General features: G+C 44.9%; 1 protein-coding gene, 1 long non-coding RNA gene and 1 other non-coding gene across 3 annotated transcripts; all 3 read right to left on the bottom strand.

Moving 5' to 3' along the window:
* Positions 1–3290: 3290 nt before the first annotated feature.
* Positions 3291–12506, bottom strand: ASB4 (ankyrin repeat and SOCS box containing 4). The gene is made up of 5 exons (XM_004939310.4): positions 12203–12506; positions 8815–9114; positions 5499–5989; positions 4195–4308; positions 3291–3991 (listed from the first exon to the last, which is right to left on the bottom strand). The coding sequence occupies exons 1-5, from the start codon at positions 12414–12416 to the stop codon at positions 3803–3805; spliced, it is 1308 nt and encodes a 435-aa protein (XP_004939367.1). The 5' UTR covers positions 12417–12506; the 3' UTR covers positions 3291–3802.
* On the bottom strand, positions 10674–10783 carry MIR6601 (microRNA 6601). The gene has a single exon (NR_105469.1). It is a non-coding gene; the product is annotated as a microRNA 6601 (primary transcript).
* A 7150-nt stretch (positions 12507–19656) lies between the features above and the next one.
* On the bottom strand, positions 19657–20597 carry LOC101751337. The gene is made up of 2 exons (XR_211538.4): positions 20458–20597; positions 19657–20157 (listed from the first exon to the last, which is right to left on the bottom strand). It is a non-coding gene; the product is annotated as an uncharacterized LOC101751337 (long non-coding RNA).
* Between the last annotated feature and the right edge of the window lie 451 nt (positions 20598–21048).

The raw sequence follows: 21048 nt of genomic DNA, 5'->3' as shown, positions 1-21048 counted from the left end.
AGTTTTCTTCTTTATAACGTGAGCTCATCTCAGTGCACTAGTGTACTTAATGCATGCTATGAGAGGAGTGAGGGATGTGGAATTAGCACCACTTGTGCCAAAGGCCCCGAGACTGAGTGTTGCTGCCATTCAGTCAAGCAATAGACTCTCATGAGGTAGCTTGTGTTTGACAGAAGACTTTGCGCCACTGTTGAGTATTGCTTTAAAGGAACAGTATGGAGCACATTAATGAAATACACTGTGCTCTAGGACCACTCTATATGCAGACAGTTGTGTACAAAGTCACCTTTGCAGAGAGAAAACATACTTGCCTCATTCTTAAGCCTTGTGAAACTCACAAGGTCTTGGTAGCTCTGCACACAGTGGGAGACAACAGAGAAAATAACTTTCCCCACCATCTACAAGCAACTCTGGAAAAGTAGCTTGTCTCAAGGATGACTGATTTGCTTCAGGCTGAGAAGGAGCATGGTAAGATGAGCTGCTTCCTCTTGCAATTTTCCAAGTTGCCACTTTGCAGTCTCTGGCTCCTCTCTTTGGCATGAGACGGGCATGACCAGCAGCAGTGCTATAGAGCTTCTCTAGTCATGTTGTTTCAGGCTCACTGTCCTGGTTTCTGATGGCTGACCAAATGTGAATAGCTGTTCGAAGATTTTGAATGAAAACACAATCCTGAACGCTTTTAGATTGACTTTGATTTTGGTTTCACCTACATGCTAATAAATCCATGGAGTTTTGAGTCAACCTGGATCCAGTCAGACATCAAATGGGGAAGGTTTAAAATTATTATAAGAGCAGTATACAAAGTGAATGTCTGTGAGAAGCTGGATTATGGCTCTGCACTGGCCCACAAAAACATGTGGAGTGTCTCTATGCCTATGTCTGTAGATGGAATAACAAAGTATTTGCCTTAAGAATATCTCTTCTTATGCACCTTCTAAAAAGCTCAAGGTTGTTGTCTATTGACAAGTCACTAACAGAGCTGTGGGAAAGGGCTGCCAGTGGGAAACAACAGTTCATTCTTTGTGCTCTCATGTGTTTTAAATATTCTATCAGGCTGTGAAATGCAGTGAAAATTTCTCAGACATGACTACATTTTCACTGAGAAGAGAAATAGCACAAATAAATTTAAAAAAATAATAAGAAGAAAAATAATTTCACAGAAAACACCAAGCAACCCTGAAACTAATTTTCTGTTATTTCAGCTTATGATTAGGTTCGAACTTACAGCATAGGGGTTGCAGCCTGGTCTCTATTTCCATATGCAGCCATCCAATTGGTTGCAGCTTTGGAAACATACAGGCATATCAGAAGTTATATGACAGTATGAATCTTCAAGGAATGTGCACTAAGAGGAATAAGACTGTGCGTCCAGTAAATCTAACAAATATCAGGTGCCCCCATGCCTCACTTGGGCAGCTCCATCTACTGCACAGAAACTAGATGTACTTAGTCGTACTGTGCACTGCACTAAGATTTAAAAAGAAAGAAATGTTAAAAGGTAACAAATAATAAGGTTTGCTTACTGTTGCTCTTCTAACTCCAACAACAGAACCAATTAAAGTGCATCAATTAGTCTTTTTTTTTTTTTCCCTGCAGCGGGGATGTTCTCCAGTGTTTTTAATAGCTTGCAAATTCCTATGACTATAATCAGCCTGATCCCACTGTGCTCTCTGTCAGATCCCACAATGGCTGTAATCTGGCACCTGCTTGGGTACAAAGCTTGGAAGTAAGACTGGGTGCCTGCAGAATGAAAATTAAGCTTGTTCAATGTGAAGAGGGAGGATCAGGGGGAATTTAGGAACAGTGGTGACAGTCTTTTTTCTTCTCTCTCAGCAAGAGAGTCCTCACTACGACAGGTCAAAAACAGTGCTATTGTTCTGCCTTAAACCTCCCTCTCCCAGATGCAGAATCTCACTTCCTGAAGCCACCAGCATGAGTATGTCTTCAAAGTAAAACCAGGCACCTCCATCTGTCTCTTCTTAACTGCACAGCTTGTCCCACTGTCAGACTTCAGAAAGAAACAAATATTTTCTTGCCTTGTCCGGTTGACAAGTCCTCTTCCCCATTCCTGACTTACACAGACACATTGCTTAGAAAAACAGTGGCTTTATATTACCTAAGCTTTCCCAGTCCCTCAAAATTCACTTTAGAAACCTTTCATCATTTTAGTAAAGTACAGGGCTTGACTGGCACTGAGGGACACGGTGTATTGACGGCACTCAGCAGGTCAGGTTGGTGGCTGGACTTGATGATCTTGAAGGTCTTTTCCAACCTGTGTGATCCTATGATTCCCCAGTGACTGTGGAATGGCTTTTGATATAGACGTAATGCTTGTTAGGCCTGTTACCAATTGTAAGAGCTCTTATCACTGTGCTTTCTGTCAGCAAAGTGATATATAATACTAAATAACCTGCACATTTCTTTGGGTGCTGTTCTTGACACTTTGCAAAGCACAGAGGCACTAAACAGCTTGGCTGCTTCTGTACAGATGGGAAAAGCCCAGCAAGCTGTGGGCTCTCTTGCAAAGAGTTAATAACGATAGTAAGGAACTACAGCATCAGCCAGAGATGCAGCGAGAAGTCAGGGGTTGCTGGCTTCTGATGATGGGCTCAGCTCACCTCCCTTCTACCAGAGCCCAGAGTTACCAGAGTCTAAAAGAACAATGCAAATAGACTGCATCAAACTAAAAATAAAGGAGTAAAAAATGAGTTTTATCTATAGGTCAAATCATACATTACTGTTGCTGCAGGATACCTACGGCGTGCCCTGCATTTCTTCCCTTGAGCTGCAGACAATGGCTCTGCCAGGAGAAACCGTTTCCTGGGAACCAGCACCAGCTGGTTCAAAGGCACCCAGCAGCTGACAAGTCTGAAACAGCTCAGCCCACATCTCCTCACTGTGAAAAACACCTCTCAGTTAAGGTGGAATTATTTTCACCTGTGCTTAGCTGCCCAAAAATGAGATATATAGTCCTTGTTCATAGGTCAGGATCCTTTTGTAATCAACAGACAGAAATGTTCATATTTTTCATGGATCCCACCCAGCTCCATCCTGAAGGATGTGTGTGTGTGTGCGTGTGAGCTGACGTGGGTAAGGCCAGGGCATCTGCCCTCTCCACACCAGGATGTGAATTTAATGCAGGTCACAGTGAGAGTGGAAACAGAGACAGCACCTTCTAAAAGCTACCAAGGCATGAATAAGAACACACAGCAATGTCAGTGCTGTGGATTTCAGTCCTGTTCCCACACTACGGTGGATAATGGAAAAAAAGATATTACAATTAAAAAGGATAGCATTGTGACAAAGCTTTATAAGGTACAGACAGGTGTAGTGAACAATGAATGAATCCCAAACTCAGTACTGATCCATAGCAAACTACTGCAATCCTGACTGTGGTCATGATACAAATCAGTTTGCCCACTTCGTTCTGGGAAAGCATTCCTATGACTAATAAACATACTACTTTTTGATAGTATCCTTTCTCTTACTCCTAAAATGACAGCTAAAGAAAACCGCAGTGAAACAGTACTAAGGGCTGCTCAGGTTGATTCTAACAATATCAGACAGTGGAATAAATACCGATAGAAATGAAAGCATTGTTGCTTGGGCTGTTTACGCTAGGCTGAACAAAGCATCCAGGGATGTGTTCATCTGGAGGTGCCTTTCCAGCTCTGCTTCCCCAAGGAGCCTCTGAGGAGGGCCAGTGAGTGCCAGCCAGCCCTCAGGCCACACAGAAGTGAAGGTCTGCGTGAGCACAGGGCCTGCAACTCCATGAAGGTGCAGGCAGCAGCACGGCACTGGCTCAGTAGATTATTCCTTCTGGTTCCAGCAGCAAGTACTTCTTCATGGATGGTGGGATGGAGAGCAAAGGGACGCCTCGGTGGCATCGTTCTGACAATGTCATCCGAATAGCACATCTGCATAAGTGCATGAGGGACCGTGGTGAATTGCTGCACACACTGAATAAGGAGTCGTAGAAATCCTGGTGCCGCTGTAAAACACGAAACAAGATGAGTGGTTCAGGGCACTAAGCTTCTCTCCTTCACTTCCCAACACACAGATCTCAGCGGGAGCCCATAGAGCTGCCCTGGTATGTTATTCATTTTCAAAAGTATACTCATTTTCCCGTGGCCAGATACGAATAATAAATATCAAGCTTGGATTTTACTCCTTTGCAACCCAGTAAGATCTTACCTCAAAGACATCTTCAGGTATGGCTGCTTTCCACTTCGACGTTGATTTGATGTGTTCATAGGTGTTAACGACCACCTCCACAGCCCTGGGGTAGGAATGACAGGCCTGTAGCACCTGTAGGCAGGATGTATAGGGATCATAAGTACTACCAAGAAGCTGGGGCCAGCCTGGCTGCTTGGCAAGACAAACGTAAGGACACGCTGAAATGTACACATCTAAAGACTTAGGACAGGATGTGGTTGGTGCTGGAAAAGACACAACCCCCATCTACACTGCTTTGTGCAGAGAAGTAAAAAAAAAAAAACACAACAAAGCTTATAGTCACTCCCAGTCATAGAGTAACGCTTTGCATTCACACTGTACTATGTACATTTTTGACACACACCATAGACAGACTTCCACAAACAACTCTGTAGAACATCCCCCTAGGTTGAACATCATGCTACAGGAAGACGAGCCGCCAAGTCTGGCTCTCAAACACACTTAAGAAAAATGGAAGTTATTTTGCTACAGACAGGGGCAGCTCATTATAGGCCCAGGAGGGTACAACCAAAGCTTTGGCATTTTTTTTCAAAGATTTCTGATTGCTTGGCTTGTTGAAATTTTGTATGTACAGTGGAGGAGAAGCACAGTTATGCTCAGGGCAAAGATGAGAGAATGAGTCCTGACCACAGCAAGCTTACTTTGTTGCTTGATGTAAGAAATCCGCCAACTACAGTGCTTTGGGCTTTGAAGACCTTTAGGAATTCTTTGGGAGGGATCCTGAAATTATTATTTTTTCCCCCATCAACTATGAGCCCAGATTTGGAATTTCTCCTTAATTTCCCTCATTCCCAGGGAATAAGCCAAAACTTCACTGAGATCCATCTCAGTTTGAGTGGATTTATATTTTCAAAGGTCAGAAGGGACAAACTGAGCCATCTTATCTTTTCTCCAGTCTTTGATAAAGGCCACAAAATATGCATTTCCTACAACCCAGTTAAGTATATTTAGAGCGAGGTTTGATGAAAGCATGTAGATTTTCTGAAATGGTAGTGTCAATCAGCTCTGAAAAACTAGGCTTGGGCCAAGTTTGTATTTTCAGGCTGATTGAGAATGAAAATTGAATCTGGGTCAAGTTTCTGGCATTAACAGTGATACCAGTCTTACAACAGATCATCTCACAAGATTTTGGGCATTCTGGGTTCATAGGACTCCTGCAAATCCCAGTATTATCAGACTCTGAGGTTTGGCTCTCTCATCTCTCTCCTGTTCAAGTCATCCTCTCTCTCCATCTCTCTGCTCCGTACAAAACCATCCTTAACCTTGTGGAACTGCAGGGGATATATCCTGGCCGCTCCGTGATTCAGTAGCAGCTGGTAGCAGACGTCAGGCTGGGCAGCTGGCCTCACAGATGTCACTTTTATGATATACTGTAGGGGTGCACAGCCATTGACATCCATGATGTTAGCTTCTGCTCCTGCCTCCAGCAGCATGTGAAGCAGTACATGATCACAGTTCCAGGCAGCTTTGTGGAGCGGGGATTTGAAGTCCTCGTCACGAGTATTCACTTCAGCTTTATAGTCTAAGAGCATCCGGCAGATGAGGTGGTGGTCGGGGCTGTATGTCTGGTCCTTGTAGTGGAGGGCCCAGTAGGCCGCACAAGCCAGGGGGGTCTCCATGTGGGCATTGAGAGCATCAACCTGCGCCCCTTGTTCCACATAGAAAGCCACGAGCTCGGGGACACCCAAACGAGCCACAGTGTGCAGAGGGGTTTCCTCATCTTGGTTGTTGGTTTTTATGTTCACGTTGGCTCCTGACAAGGAAAGATTATAGGAAACAGTCAAGGCAACAAAATCCTGGTTCAGGCACCTCTGTGCTAGAGCTGTGCTACCCAAGGAGATGGTGGGGATGGGCATTTATCTTGAAACATGCTTGTAGTAATGCAAACAGTAAGAGATGTGAGTTCTGCATTTCTTAGGCCTCTGGGAAACCCTTAAAAACTTCAGATTCTTGGATCCCTCTCCCGATGTCATAGATTGGCCCTGGGCTGATAGAACACCTTATCTAAACATTGTTTTGGAGCAGCATTCAGGTTCGAATCTCTTCCTAAAGTGCTTTCTCCTATAAAGAACTGGAGGAAAAATGAGATTGCTACTCCTACTCCATGAATGATATTTGAAAGAGAAAGGAAGGAGGGAAGGAGGGAGGGAAGGGAGGAACGGAGGAAGGGAAGGAGGGAGGAAGGAAGGAAAGAATTCCCCCTCTGAGGGTCTAGTCCTATTTCTGAGCTGCTAACAGAGCTCAGGTTGGATAATAGGAAAGATCTCTGTGAAAGAGTGAAGATACATTGGCACAGGCTGCGCAGGGAGGTTGTGGAGGCACTGTCCCTGGAGGTGATCAAGAAACGTGTGGATGTGGCACTGAGGGCCATGGTCAGTGGGCATGGTGGGGATGGGTTGCGGTTGGACTAGATGATCTTAGTGGTCTTTTCCAGCCTCAACGATTCTTTAAGGTGTAACAGCTCCGTTTGCACTGAATTTATGTCCCAGCTGAAGCAACATCGCCATCTGCTGCCCAGCACGGGAGCTGCCGCAGGACGGACAGACGGACAGGCCCGGGCCCCGGGCTGCAGTTGGCGAGGTTTCTGCCGAAGCAGCTCAGGCTGCTGGGCTCCCGCCCTCTCAGCGGGACTTTCCCTCGTCCTTTCCAGCTACCAGCAATTTGCTCTAAAGAAATGCAAATTACTGAGGGGAAGCATACTGAACACTGCTTATTAGAACAGAGGAAAGGTTGTCAAGACGCCATTCCCCAGAGCAAAGCAAAACTATTGCATGGAACATACATTTACAGTGTACATGTAGTGTTTATACATACTGTTACATATCAATGTACAGCAGAGCCAGCAGGCTGGGGAGGGCGAGGGAGTTCTTCCAGTGGTCGAAGGTGCTGAAGTCAATGCTGGCAGCTGGGTGGCCGAGAGCTGCTCCTTGAACCCTGAGCCTTGGCAAGCAGTCGATAAGGCACTCGTGCAAGAGCAAGAGCAAGCTGTGTGGCTGCTCCTCTCCAGCCAAGTGGCCCTTGCATGGCCAAACTACACTAAGGCTGAGGACTAATGACTGAGAGAGAGAAAGAGGAGTCAGAAATTACCGCTGGGCTGTGCGCTAATCCCATTAAACCCAGCTGGGTGTTACTCGCATTACATGTCCGTGAGTATATCAGCAACATAAGTTTGGAGGTGGTAAACAAATCTGGGCAGAGCTCTGCCTGACTGGCCGGTTGCCCAAGCCAGAAAGGGCTGAACTGCCTTTGCCTGAACTGACCTGGTGTGACAGCACTGGGTGCAGATGGTGGGATGGGAGATACCTCTGGAAACCTCAGCTCGGGGCATCAGCAAACACCTGCCAACAGCTTTTGGGTGGTGCTGTGTGCACACACCTGCCACGATTTGCTCCAGACCGTGCCCATTTTGTTTGTAGTCTCTGCTTTTAGCTCACATAGAAATTCAAGTTTACAGAGCGCTTAGGGAAAGAGGGGTGGCTTGCAAAGCACTGTTATTTGCTTGGTGATAAGTGGGTGGAGAAAGCCTGCAGAATACATCCTTTCATTTGCTGCATTTTGTAACAGTACATTGGACTTTTAAGCTTTTCCATGGTAGCAAATGCAGCTCCTGCTGTCAGGCCTGTTTGCTTTGGGCAGGATACAACTGGTAGCATTTATTTTCCTTTCTAACAAACAAAATAACATGTATCTTCTCAGCAGAAGTAATGCAATGTGGTTATTCATTTGTGGTTTCAGACCCCCTTGCCCACAAATCATACCTGGTCTCTGCATCTCAAGAGAAGCTTTCAATAACAACATATGTAGCAAAAAGCTGAAGGTGTTTGTATTTGCCATGGCACAGTGTGACAAACAAGGGAATCTGTCTATTTGTAACTCAGGACTCAGAGCTGCCTGACTTTGCTATACCCTTTATATCTGTCTTAAAAAGTCCCGAGTCAGCTTCCTTGTGTTAAGGGCACAGTGGAAGGAACATCAATATATTTATCTGTGAATTGCATCTATTCATAGCTTCATTTGCTACAGCCAATCAGTGATATAACATATCTAGCTTCAGGAAAACAGAGTCTTATATAATAGCCTTTTTCCCATAGTTCCTATGTAGATGTGAGAATTTGACTGCTGGCAAACTAAGAGACAATATGAAAAACTACACTTGTTCTGTCAGGGCTAGGCCTTAAAACACAAGTGGATGGAAGAATTTATGGAGAACAAGGAAATTCATGCAAGAAAAAAGGAGCTAGGGGTGCACTTCAATGTGAGAGCCTTTCAGTAGTAAATCTAGATGAGGAAGACAGAAAAAAAAAAGTAGAGAAAAAGAAATTCCCTGATTCAGAGGACCTCTGCTGGTGGGGACTGACTAGGCAGTGGGCTGGAGGCATTGAAATGGGAACCGACCCTGGAGCAAGGGCTGGTGGCCAGGGACAGGGAGAGGAGAAACTTCAGCTGGTCAAAGAGATGGGGAGAAGGAGTCAGAGATGAACAGGCAAGTCAGCTGTGGGTGGGAAGGATAAATATACATGGACTTGGAGACTTGCCTCCTAGGAAAGACCACAGAGACCATCCAGAACTTTCCCTTACCTCTCCAAATCAGCTGCTGGGCACAAGGAATGGAGGTTAGTGTCGTACAGAAGTGCAAGGGCGCCTGCCCGCTCATTGAAAAGCAGTTCAGCTTAGCTCCATGGTTGCAGAGGATCTTGAGACACTCAACATTTGCCGTTTCACACGCTATGTGGATTGCGGCTTTCCCGTTGGGCCGGCAGTTGATCGTAGCTTTGTGATTGAGCAGGACTGAAAGACTCTCCAGATGCCCATACATGACAGCCAGATGAAGTCCAGTTGCCCAGGATATTTTTAATTTGTAACTAGGCAGCCAGTATCCTGTACAAAGCAAAAAAGTGTTACCATCCTTGGCTAAGATTTTCCTTTGCATTATCCATCTACTGAGAACAACTGAGGAGGAAGAGAAGATCAGAGCTTTGGTTTAACTTACTGTAATTTTACCAGCTAGAGTTTAGTGCACACAAAGTTCTCTCAAGCATATCTTCATTTTCATTAGGTACTTCCACTACGTGTTCTGAATAGTCTGCCTTCTGGAGTGATAATTCCCATGTAGATGTACTGAAGGCAGCTTTTGTTTTTCTAGTGACCTCTGTAGGCTGAATAATAATCTTCAAAAAAAGCTCAGAGCATTTGAAATACCATCAGCTGAAAAATATGTGGGAAACAGATTCTTCAGTCTACCAACGGCTGAACAAAGGTGGTATTGGAATAAGGATGTTGAATCTGCTTAGACCTGTGACTCAATGGATAGCTCATCCTGCTGTTTCTGCATGGGGCACTACAAGATTGCATGCTCTGGGAGCTGGATTTGTACTCATAGTGATGCATTGCATGAAGATGTTCCCCAACAACGTGGCAGTGTGGCAAAGTATCATAGCCCTTCTGCCAGCTACTGCCCCTGAAGGGCATGGAGTGAGGAGTTTTGATGCTGATGTGATTTAGGTGGAAGAGCCAAATGGAAGCAGGTGCGGTTCAGCATGAAATTTAGTTCCAAAATGTTCAGATTTTTGTCTGAAAACTTCACAGTATTCTTCACCCCCCCCCCCCCCCCCCCCCACTTACAAACAGGTGTAAGGCCAAAGAACACTTAAATATTTGTTCCCAAGATACATCTACATGTTTCATGATTGCACAGAGACAGTCTCTGAAGTGATTACTACGATCAGTTGCTTTAAAAAAGAAAACTATAATAGTACTGTGCATAAGGGCAGGAGAAGACTAAAACTTCCTTTTTTATCCTTTTCTATATTTATTTTTAAGGTAGAGCAGCTATGTTTTAGCTAGAATGTGCCTATAAAATGTTGTTGGTTTAATTAATTTGATCTCCTTGTCCAAGTTTCTGGTAAATATTGTTATTATTTAAAGGACAGGAAAGTACTACAGATGTGTAATGAGGCCAAATTAATTCAGACCTTAATTTTTGAGTCTTGAACTCTGGATTTTCCACCCTCATTCCAGACGGATACAACATTTACAGTTTCATGTGTGCTGTATTAGATAGGAAGAGAGATAGAGAGGAAAGAGGCAGACAGAAACAAACTGCTGTTGGCAGAGAGAAAAGCTTTTTCATCACATGCCCCCAAGCTTGGTGCAAAGTAGGTGTGTTCTATCCCAGAGTCCATGCACACAGCAGAGCAGGTTTCCTATGTCATTTCCCCACCTGCATTCACATTTTGCATTTCTCCTTGTAACCAACCTGATCCTACACTGAGTTGAGCCTGAGGGTCCAACAGTATATATATGTGAGTCATAAATGATACATAATGGTAGGAAAGTGGTCCTTAAAAGCTAAGTTATCCCATCACACAGCCACAGTTTTCCTATCTGAGACCACCCTTTATCTCCTTCGTGCTGCTGTGAGTGAGTGATGCCTGCAGATGTCCTGAAGGAGCACCTCCCATGTCCTCTGCCCAGAGCCACAGACATCCCTGATCCCAAAGGGATGAGACCTGGCACTGGGCAGCCAGCAGGAACAGCCTATGTGGGAGGCCTCTTTCAACTCACCTCTTTGTTGGGGTGAAAAGAAGCCATGGTCCCCAAAAGGGGGACCTCTTGTAAGAGAGGTAGCAAAGCCCCTCTGCCACTGGTGGCTTCTCCCTTCCCCTTCATCTCTTGGGGCTGTGGCAAAGCTCAACCTGTTTGAATGCTTAACAGCATTCCCTCCTCAAGGAAATCCTCCTCCCAGAAAGCAAAATTTGCATGATAGCTGATGGAGTGCCTTCTGCAGATAGACTGCCATGGGATACATTTATCCCTCTACCATTTGAAAAAAAGGAGAGACTTGTCCAAAAGAGAGGTTAGTACTTGTTGCCAAAATAGCCACATCAAAAATCCAAGCATTACTTCTGCAGATTCAAACCACAACCAAAATGCATTTTAGCCTGCTGAGGACAGAAGAAAAGGTATTTTAGGATAACTTCATCATTGTGTGCGTTAGTTCAGATGCTATCCCCAGGGGAAATCCTGGCTGAATCATCCTCACCCTTACATAATCAAAAGAGCAGAGACTGATCATTAAATATCAGGTAAACATAGGAAAAGAGAAGAGAAGGGATGTTGTCCCTCTGTTATGTCACAGGAAAAAAAAAGAAGGGTATTTGCTGTGCTGCTAAGACTGGTGTTTATCTCCTTCTTGGAGATAACTTCTGGCAAAAGCTGGTCATTGCTGTCTTCCAGATACCCATGAGGAGTCTTTTTAGCAAGTAGGTAACAAAGTATGTTGATTTTAGCAGAAAGCAGATTTGTTTCATTGTTTTAAATTGTAAGTTTGGGGAAATTCAGTATCTGTCTGACAGCTGGTCTGGATTTGGTAAACTCCAAAACAGGTGGGAAGTCTTGCCTGGTTGTGTTGTTGTTCCAGATGAGTTCTCTGGTTTGATGAGCTAGCACATCCTTGCTTTATGTGAGCTTGAAAACTACAGCTTCTCCCCACCAGCAACATTCAAACCCACAGGATTTCTTTAGATCCTATAAGCTGAGGAGAATCCACTGCACTATTGAAAATTGAAAAAGGAAGAGACTAAATATTTTGTGTTTCTAAATGTTCTGTTAATGTGATGGAGAACATGCAAGAAATCTGTATACTTCACTGCATGGGCCTATTCCGGGCTCTGCACTCAAATCCTCTGCGAGGAAATAGCAAAGGTCTCCTCTTTCCAGGCTTCCCCAGGGCTGCAGTAGTGCCTGGGTGGTGCGGAGGCTGGTACTGCTCTCTGGCCTGCCCTCCGCCAAGGCTGGCAGCACAGCTAAGCTCCCCTCCGGCGGTGGCCGTGTCCACATGAGCCTCCTGACACCGCTCCCCGTGAGCCACGTTACGCTGCAGCTTTAGAAGGGACACAAGGCCACAGTTTCCGGAACACAACCCAAGCCCACCTACTTCCTGTCCTGCGAATGCTGTCACGTTTACCTTGTTTGTAGGATGCCAGAATCAGATTCTCATCTTCCACTTCGAACACCGTGTCCACGTCTATTTTCTTTTGGTTCAAGAGCTCTTCCAGTGTTTCATAGTCATTGGACTTCAGGGCTTCCAGAAAGTTCTTTTTCACTAATTTTGCAGCTTCAGCTCGAGTCATTTTCCCCTGGGTATTCTCTCCTTTCTCGTATGCCTCCTCCACCTCCATTTCCAAACGTATTTATTTGTGCTGTGAAGAGGGGTGCACTGAGGTCCCTATAGCGTGGCTACATGCTGAAGTTCCTGAAGACCAGAAGGTAATTTTATCACTTGGTCATGCTGATCTGCTTGTTCTATTTATATGAGGAGCATTTCAGGCATCAAAATACCACTCTTAGATATCACCACACTCTTTTTATGAAAGTGTGGACAGACTTACTAGCAATAAGACCAGAAAAAAATAATTTCTCTACAGGTTTTATACACATTAAGCTTCATTAACCACATGGTTAACCTCTGTTCCTGCCATGTTATATTAAATGACATTAGTCCTGGGTGCTGTTTCTCAGCTGGAGAAACACACATTTCCTTTCATAGTTACTATCGCTGATTTACTGATGGCAGTGAGATGTGATGCTCTCTCTGCCTTCCAGTTAATGCACTTCAGAAGGAAAAAATCACTTCCCATGCACTCTTCCAGTGGGAGGCATCTTGCTTTTCTCAGGACAGCACTTGTCCTGTTGGTCCTGCTTTCATTCCTCTGGCCATCAGGCCAGGCCTCCACTAGAGCCACCAGCATGCAGGGCTCACAGCTACCCCAGTATGTAAAGCCTTGAGCATGGCTGTGTTGATCCAGCCTGATGGCTATAATGCCCTGAGCAGAAGGAGTGCCTCAGTTTGCTCAGGGACCATAGCAGTGGCAGGTGGAAGTGCCCCCAGAAGGAGAAATACTGCAGAGGTGTATGGCTGCAGGATGGGATGGGGTGCTCATACACAGCAGGGCCCTTATTGCAAATTAACTCATGCAAGCTGAAGAGGCCACACAGCTCCAGAGACACTTCTCCTCTCACCCTACATAACTCTCAGTTAAATACTCTCCATCCCCCAGCCACTCCCCCCTCTGTCTCACAATCCCAGCACCCACTGAACACCTCCTCCCTTTATTTTCTAATTATGCCAGGCCTGTCCCTGTGTCAACGCTGGTCTGTGCTGATGCAAACCCATGACTCAGCCAAAATGAGCTGCTACCAGGCCTCACATAGAAGTGACTCACACATGCACCTGCTTGGGCCATGTGGTAGGACCAAAGCTAGCAGAATGCTCTTTGTACCTGATTTAAACCACCCAGCTGGGCAGACTGCACACAACCATGAAGAAGAAATCTTTGTCTCTGCTTTTCCTGTGAGTTTGGCTTCCAAGCAGACTGAAGGAAACATGAAATCTGGATGATGCTCTGAGTCAGGGCAGCCTCTGTGTAGGTGTTCCAGGGGTTGGGCACTTCAGGCAGCCCCACGAGCACCTGCAGCATCCCTGCCCATGGGATGCTCACCAGCTCTCTCCTACAGCCGGTGCTCACCAGAGATGTTACAGGACAGCAGTTCATGAAGAACTGAGAAACCACTGAGCACCTGTCTATGTATTAAAAATACTTTGTAAAAAATGCTTCCCTTAAGTATTGCACTCAGGCTTGCAACAGATACAGTGGAAGGAAAACGTCTTGCCCCCATGCTATAGGCTGCATGCAATGTGTCTGTGTCTTTCTGGGCTTACTTAAGGGGAGGGTCAGCATCACACTCGCCGTATGATTACACTCCCTCCTGCCTCCCTCTATATCTCTTCTCAGCAGATAACTCCACCCCATGCTTTAAGGAAAGTGTTAATGCTTGTCTGTCATGAGCAGAGGGACAAATGTGAACCCAAATCCTATGGACTTCTTGTTACTCACACTATTTTATTTTTTAACCACTATGTTCCTGAGAAGCCTTGGATGCACAAAGCACTGATACATAGTTGACCTCAGTTACACTTTCTGGTTTGAAATGGACTAGTTTTTCATCTGCCCATCACGAGCAGCATTAGATGACATGAGGACATTCAATCCAGCCATATGCAGAAAGGATCATGCAGTGCATCCCCATGCAGCTCTGCCACCTGAAGGCTGAGATGCACAAGCTGCACATCTGCTGGCCCACTGTGCTTGCTCTTGGATGACAACCAAGGTGCAGGAATTTGTGAGAGCTAGGTCTGCAGCGAAAGGGAAAGCTGACTACAATCAGCTCTCATTTGTCATGGCCCAAAAGGATGCACAGGGAGTGCACCTCAGATGCACTACTATTTGCTCACCTTTAGTATCTGGCATGGCCGTGCTCTGATTCTCATAACAATCTTAAGACAAATGAGTTTAAAATAGAGAAGGGAAACAATTATAGACATCTATTGCCATTGTATCTGTGGCTCTCCTGTGTGCTGCATTTTAACCTAACCTTGAATATCTATTTGTATAAGTACATTGGTGATTTCAGTACAAGTACATATGAGAATAAGTGACTGGTTTGGTATTTTAGACTGACAAATAACAACAAAAGACCAGATGAACTTTCTAATGGAAGACAAAAATAATGATCTCCTCAAAGTGTACTAAAGATATATTTAAGACTACGTAAATATGGCAAGCCATTGGTGGGGCTAAGAGACCAATTTTTACAACGTCTCTCTCTTTTTGCTGTACACGATTTCCTACAGATTCCTCCCCATCACACCACGAGGTGGCAGTTTGATTTTGAGCTTTAAAACTGATGTCATTCAAGCTCCAGGGCTGCCAAATCTTCTGCACATCTCACAGCGAAACAATGGCTCATCACTTGTTTAATATAAATCATGCTACCAGCATTAATTATATTTATAGGTTAGACCTGAGGCCTCTGTGACGGCACTGTGCAGACGCACACACCACATCCACTAAGAAATATGGTTGCTGTATTTAGAATCAGTGGTATAAATGACACAGCTAACGCAGATGCGCATTTTCAGAGGGGAAGCAGCTCTCACCCCCCCACCTCTCAGGCCTGCTTTCAGCTGCACGCAGTGCCACCCAGCACCCCTCCTCACAGGACATGCCACAGGCTCATTGGACTGGCTGTATCTCATTGTGCTGGCTGGGTCTGCCCCTCCTATGGGATTATGGCAGGGCAGAAGAACTCGCCGTGAAGGAGTGCCACAAGGAGAAGGGAAGGCCGTGCTTTTGGGGCACACTTCAGGCAACGTGAGTGCCATCACTGACTGCAGATGGGCTGCTGAGGCCCCTCTTTGTCCAATAAATTGAGTTATCGCAGGCTTGTCCAAAGTCCGCTGAAGTGAAGGGAAATATTTACACTGGTCTCAGTGGGCCATGTGTTCTATTAGGCTGGGCACTGAGCAGCATTGCTGAGCCAAGGAAACCTGCCCAAAGGGGAGGGTGTGAGGAGCACCAGGGTGATATTTTGAGAGGAGCTTAAATGAAAGCCAATGATGTGGCAATAAAAAAACAAAGATAGCCTTAAGGAGAAAGTGTACTGGCAGGCTGTGTAGAGTGTGTCTCCTGGGGAGGCTGGGGGAGCCAGGGCCCTTGCTGACGCCTGCCCATACGGAGCAACAATGGCTGCAGCCACAAAGCTCACGCTTCCCAGTGGTACCGGGAATGACCCTGATTGTGGAGATTTGGAGGTCAAGATCAACACCCCGAACCCAACAGTGGGGCAGGCAAAAAGGAAAAATGCTCCAAAAGAATGGCTCTAATGCAAATGGAGGAGTCATTCTCAGCTGCAATACAGAATGCCATCCCGGCTGACAGCTGAAGCACACACATCCCATTGCTGGTCAGCGGCGGTGCCAGAGGGAACCATGGAACACAGCATGCAGCCTGCAGCTCTGAGCCTGGCAGCAGCGTGCGAGTTGCTGAGACTTCAGCTCTGCCCTTTCCTTCCCCCAGCAGGTTGCTGGCTAAAGCGGGTTACTTAAGCAGGAATAATACAGCCACCATGTGACGCCGTCTGCAGTGCTCAGAAGCCTGGCTTGTTAAAGAAGGAAACGTACTTTCAGGTCTGTGGCCCTGAAGCAAGAAACAGATCACTGAGTTAATCCCATGCTTTCATCTCTTCTGAACAGTGCACGCTCTTAAAAATGCTGTTGCAGAAGGGATGGCAACCCTTGCCTTGCTGTGGCACTTACAGCACCGGCAGCATCAGGCGGACTGTGCCACCCCGCTCCCCGCACTGCTCACAGGTCCCTCCTTTCTCCTTGGCTGCTCTCAGTTCCCAAGCAGAATTAACCGCAGCCCTTTTACTCACTTGTATCACGAATCTTTTTCCAATATTTCTGTTGATCTTTTTTCCTTGTTGTATATCCTTCTGCGTGCTTTAGACAGTGTTATATTTAATCAGATTTTCTTCTTCCAGAATGCTGGCTGTGAAGGTTACGTAAAACTTCCTGCTTTATTTCTTAGTAGAATAGGTGCAAACTATATTCTCCAGGTGCTCAGCTTGTAAGTCATCCTTTGAGAAAAACCCTCTCTGTAAACTCATCCCTGTGGATGGTTAACTCGAAACCAAGTATGTGTCATCATTTTGGATTCCTCCTCTTGTTTCGTGTTGCATTGTTTCACTCTTTTTCTCATTTGCTATGGATGTCACTTAGACATCAGACTTCTGAGACGTTGGCAGTCACACTCCCAGGAGCTGGGAGCCTTCCAGAGTCTGGGCCTTCCACTTCTGTCTTCAATAAAGCAAGTATAATTTAGAAGTATGTACCAAGGACGTGCTTTATCTGAAGGGGTATAAATTATGAAACCAAAGATTGATGCCAGGAATCCCGAATTTTGTTCTCACGGAGTTTCATGACTGAAAGCTTCATAACAGAAGCATATCACATTCTCCCATGGATTTCTTTGTGGTTTGCATGAGTGCTATTTCCATCTTCAGCTCCAGGGATCTGTTTCTGTTGGTTTTTGCACATTATTCCAACCTCTACTATCAGTGTGTTTATTAGGTTGTCCAGAAGCTGTAGGCTATTAGAGTTGGCTTAGCTATTGGTGTTATGGTCTTAGCTGTCAAATTTAGGATGGAATAGTAAGGAACCATTTCTCAAAAATGACCCCTAATATAATTTACATAATAGTCGTTGTCTTTCAAAAAACTGCACAAAATCCACTTCCTTTCCAAACCAATGAAATTACATCTTTATCCACATAAAATACTTGCAGGCTCCCTTGGGTTCTAGGAGATTAATATTGTAAACAGGATGCATACATATCAAATCAGATGAACAGGATTTCTAATGAATGGGAAAAAAAAAACACCTAAGTATGTTTATTGGAAAATCCTTCTTCTTCTCTATTTTTTTTTTCCAGCTTTGTATTGTAGCATCTGACAATATTTAAAGCGGTGGGATGTTGTAAGCAAACTTACGACATGAATCTCTTACGCTTCTTCATCCTGATGAAAAGAGGCACAAACTATGGGCTTAAACGAAGTCTGTGAAAGGAGTCCTTTAAACACAAGTGTTGCTTCACAGCAGTGAGGCAAAACCAATTCGGCACACGGAGGAAGAGCCCCACAGGCGGCTCTGTCTCCCCTGCCCTCTTTCAGGCCGGATTGCTGCTTGGCCAGGATCCCTGGCAGGGCTGTCTGCTGCTGCACTCTGACAGTTGCTGGCTGCTGGTGAGACGTTCTCACCAGGCTGTTCCAGCCACTGCTGCCTTGCCTGCCGAAATCATGCTTGTGCAGAGCTCAGCTGGTGTGGGTGAGATCTTTCCTATATACTAGATATGTATCAAATAAGGTGACTGAGGTCTATGGACAGGCAAACAGCCAAAGCATGAAAGAATTTCCAGTTTTGCAAGTGTAGCAATGCTCTGAAACGCCAGTCCTTTGGGGTCCAAACACTGAGGCATGAAGGCATATTAACACATCCAGCAGAAGCAGTATTCTCTGAACAGCCATCAAGCATCCAGCTGTTTGCTACTCAGAATAAGCCTGTTCCTACTCTGAAGGAATAAAATTGAAGTGATGTTGAAATAAAGCATGTGGAATAATCTGACAGAAGGGTGGAATGTATGCAGAGGGAAGATGAGATATCACTAAATTAGCAGTGCAGAAGCAACAAGGCTATTTGAAGTGGGGATGCAGGTAGGGACAATGCAGGCCTGCAGTGGTTCATAAATACCATTCACTCATATGAATGTGCCAGAGGTTTTGATGAATGTTTTCAATCTCTCCTGTTCCCCGTGTTTCCCACTGTTTCATGATAAATCAGCCACTGATAAACAGTAGTTTGTTTGTTTCATTTCTAAGCAACAGAAGCTGTTAATCTTGCTCCTTTCTGGTATGAAGATCCACTTTCCTTGAATGTGACAGACTGAATCATTAGTTGAGTAAGTAATAGGATAGCAATATTAGCCTAAAAAAATGTGCATATTAAATGCTGTTTTTATTGGATAAATCTTGTTCACACTGCAGGAATTCTGGCTCTTATTGACAGGTATCAGAACTGTGCATGAATGATGCAAGGCTGGCTTAGCCTTGCCTCTGTTGTGAGAGCTGCAAAGCAAAGGGAGCAAGAATCTTTGCACCCTCACTGGCCATCACAGTGGAGGCTATACGAACAAATTCTTCTATTGCACAAAAACATCCAAATATGTTGATTCACCATCCTGAGTCCATTAGTATAAAAGCCAGGAAAACAAAAGCAAATATTTCTCCTTTAAGTTTATTTCTCCTTTAAGTTGCCTTGATTTGCACCAGTTATTAAAAGATTTCCCGAGGAAAGAAAATAACTGTTACCATTTGCCTCTAATTGTTTGAAGCATTAACATGGTAAAACCATCCACATCTTAGAACCATTTGTATTTTGATTCTTCATGTATTGGTGTCCATAACATTATATGGAACACCTATTGCAAAATTAAATTCACTTTAATGAGGTCTGAATGCATTTACTAGACCTGTATAACAAAATGTGCTTGCAATATTAAAAGAATTTTATTTCCATTAGAAATCTGTTGCCATAGTGACCAATCACAATTTCCTCAGTAGCCTTGTCTAGGAATAGGATGTAGGCTTTATTTTTGCATTGCTTTTATTTCCTTTCTGCGGGCCAAGCCCTCATTTAGCTATTTTTTATTCTTTTCATGTTCTGTCTTTTTCCAACCATATTCTCAATTAAGTCAGTAAGAGGTTGGATTGAGTTTAAAACAAAGGTTATGACTTTGGCTCTTCCTTTCAGTAATTATGTGAGAACCAGAAAGACAAAATGCTGCACTTTCTGTGATTTCTCTGTCATCAACAGAGCACACTAATCTAGAATAAGAAAGAGTTCTGAAGTATCAAAAGCCTTGAGATACTGGTGCCTTTTAGTATCAATATGATAGTCATGTCAGAGGTCTGGTGAAATGCATCTAAAGCTATCTCAAATTGAAAAGCACTTGGAGGACAGCCTTGCTATTTCAAGAAAACACTTTATAACCAGCCTTTAACAATATCAACCCACTTATCACCCAGTCACAGCCCTAATCTTGTCAATAATGTACTTCCCTTTGAGAAACAGTAACTTGAAGTGTTGTTTATATTCCTGCTTGAGGTATATCTTATCCCAAAGAATAACAGTCTGAAGGGCCTTTGAAACACTCTATCCTCTCCTCTTGAGGCTGCTGTAAGATTTTTGCACATGGAGAGGTGTGGGAACGTTTCTGAAGCAATGGTATATGGGCAGGAGAAGATGCAGTTATTCATTTTTTGCTATCACCCTTCTGAAGACCAGACTTATGTGTCCTTGACAAAACATAAGAAGGCATATGCAGCAGAACAATGCTCTAATCAGACAGGAAACTTTCTTCTTCCTTTGCCCAAATATCTACCACGTAGTCATCTGACTCCTGCATTTGTCACATCACCTTCTGGGAGGTTGTAGAGATGTCTGTAGGATGCAACTCCACCTGCCTGGAATTGTCAAAAACATATTAGACACATTCTGGAAATACTAATTTTCCTCCATGAGGTATAAGGCAAGCAGAAAATAACTTGTTCCTGAAAAGGGTATTTTTGCTGCAGAATCTGTTATTAAATGTATGCCAGGGCACTGAGGGCACCAATAGCCCTGTCTGTCCTTGTCCCCTGAGGCGCACCTATCTGACCAGGCCCAGGACCCCATGTCAGCCCTGGTGCTGTCAGCTCTGCCCAGTGAGGCCACACAGAATTGGACTCCAGCTCCCCACAGCCCTGCCCTGCCATAAGCCCCACCTGTGGGACCCACGGTGGGCCCATGTCCCTGTCTGTCCCCAAGGAAGTGCCCCATGTCTAGCGCTGGGCCTGCCCCACTGCCTGTGAGGTGCCCTGCTCCTGGCCAAAGCGCTGGGGTGTCATGGGCTGCCAGGCCATAAACCCCATGGCGACCTCACAGTGACACGAGAACAGCCTCAGGGGCTCTTTGGGTGATGGAAGAGAGAGGTCCCATCTTAACCCAGGATATGGTTTTCCTCTGATCTTCACACTTTCACATGTGTTGGAAGTTGCCCACACCAGCCTGAGGCTCTGGCTGTCATCTTGGCTCCTTCTAATTCACATCAGTGGCATTATAGGCTAAATGGAAAAGATCCATGTGGCTTGAGTAAATTCCTTACACCAATTAATCAGGAGAGATATCTTCAGCTCAAGAATCAGTTTTATTTTGTTTAAAATTCAGACAACAAAAATTTTTGGACAGTGTTTTCTTCTGCTCGAAGTTCAGACACGCTGCAACCAAGTATCTGTGTTAGGAGGTCTGCGGTGCCATAGCAGGGCTGTCCTGACCTGCATAAATCCTGTGCAGATAAGCTTCAACAGTGTATTAAC

The sequence above is a fragment of the Gallus gallus genome, chromosome 2 (genome assembly GCF_016699485.2).
Source record: "Gallus gallus isolate bGalGal1 chromosome 2, bGalGal1.mat.broiler.GRCg7b, whole genome shotgun sequence".
Lineage (NCBI taxonomy): Eukaryota > Metazoa > Chordata > Aves > Galliformes > Phasianidae > Gallus > Gallus gallus.
This window is presented reverse-complemented; position numbering and strand designations above follow the sequence as displayed.

Coding starts and splice junctions, on each gene's coding strand:
- ASB4 (XM_004939310.4), bottom strand. CDS start 12,416: ATGGAGGTGGAGGAGGCATACGAGAAAGGAGAGAATACCCAGGGGAAA. Junction 9,115..12,202: donor TCTGGCATCCTACAAACAAG/GTAAACGTGACA, acceptor TGCTTTGTACAG/GATACTGGCTGCCTAGTTAC. Junction 4,309..5,498: donor ATCCCCTGCAGTTCCACAAG/GTTAAGGATGGT, acceptor TCCTGCCTACAG/GTGCTACAGGCCTGTCATTC.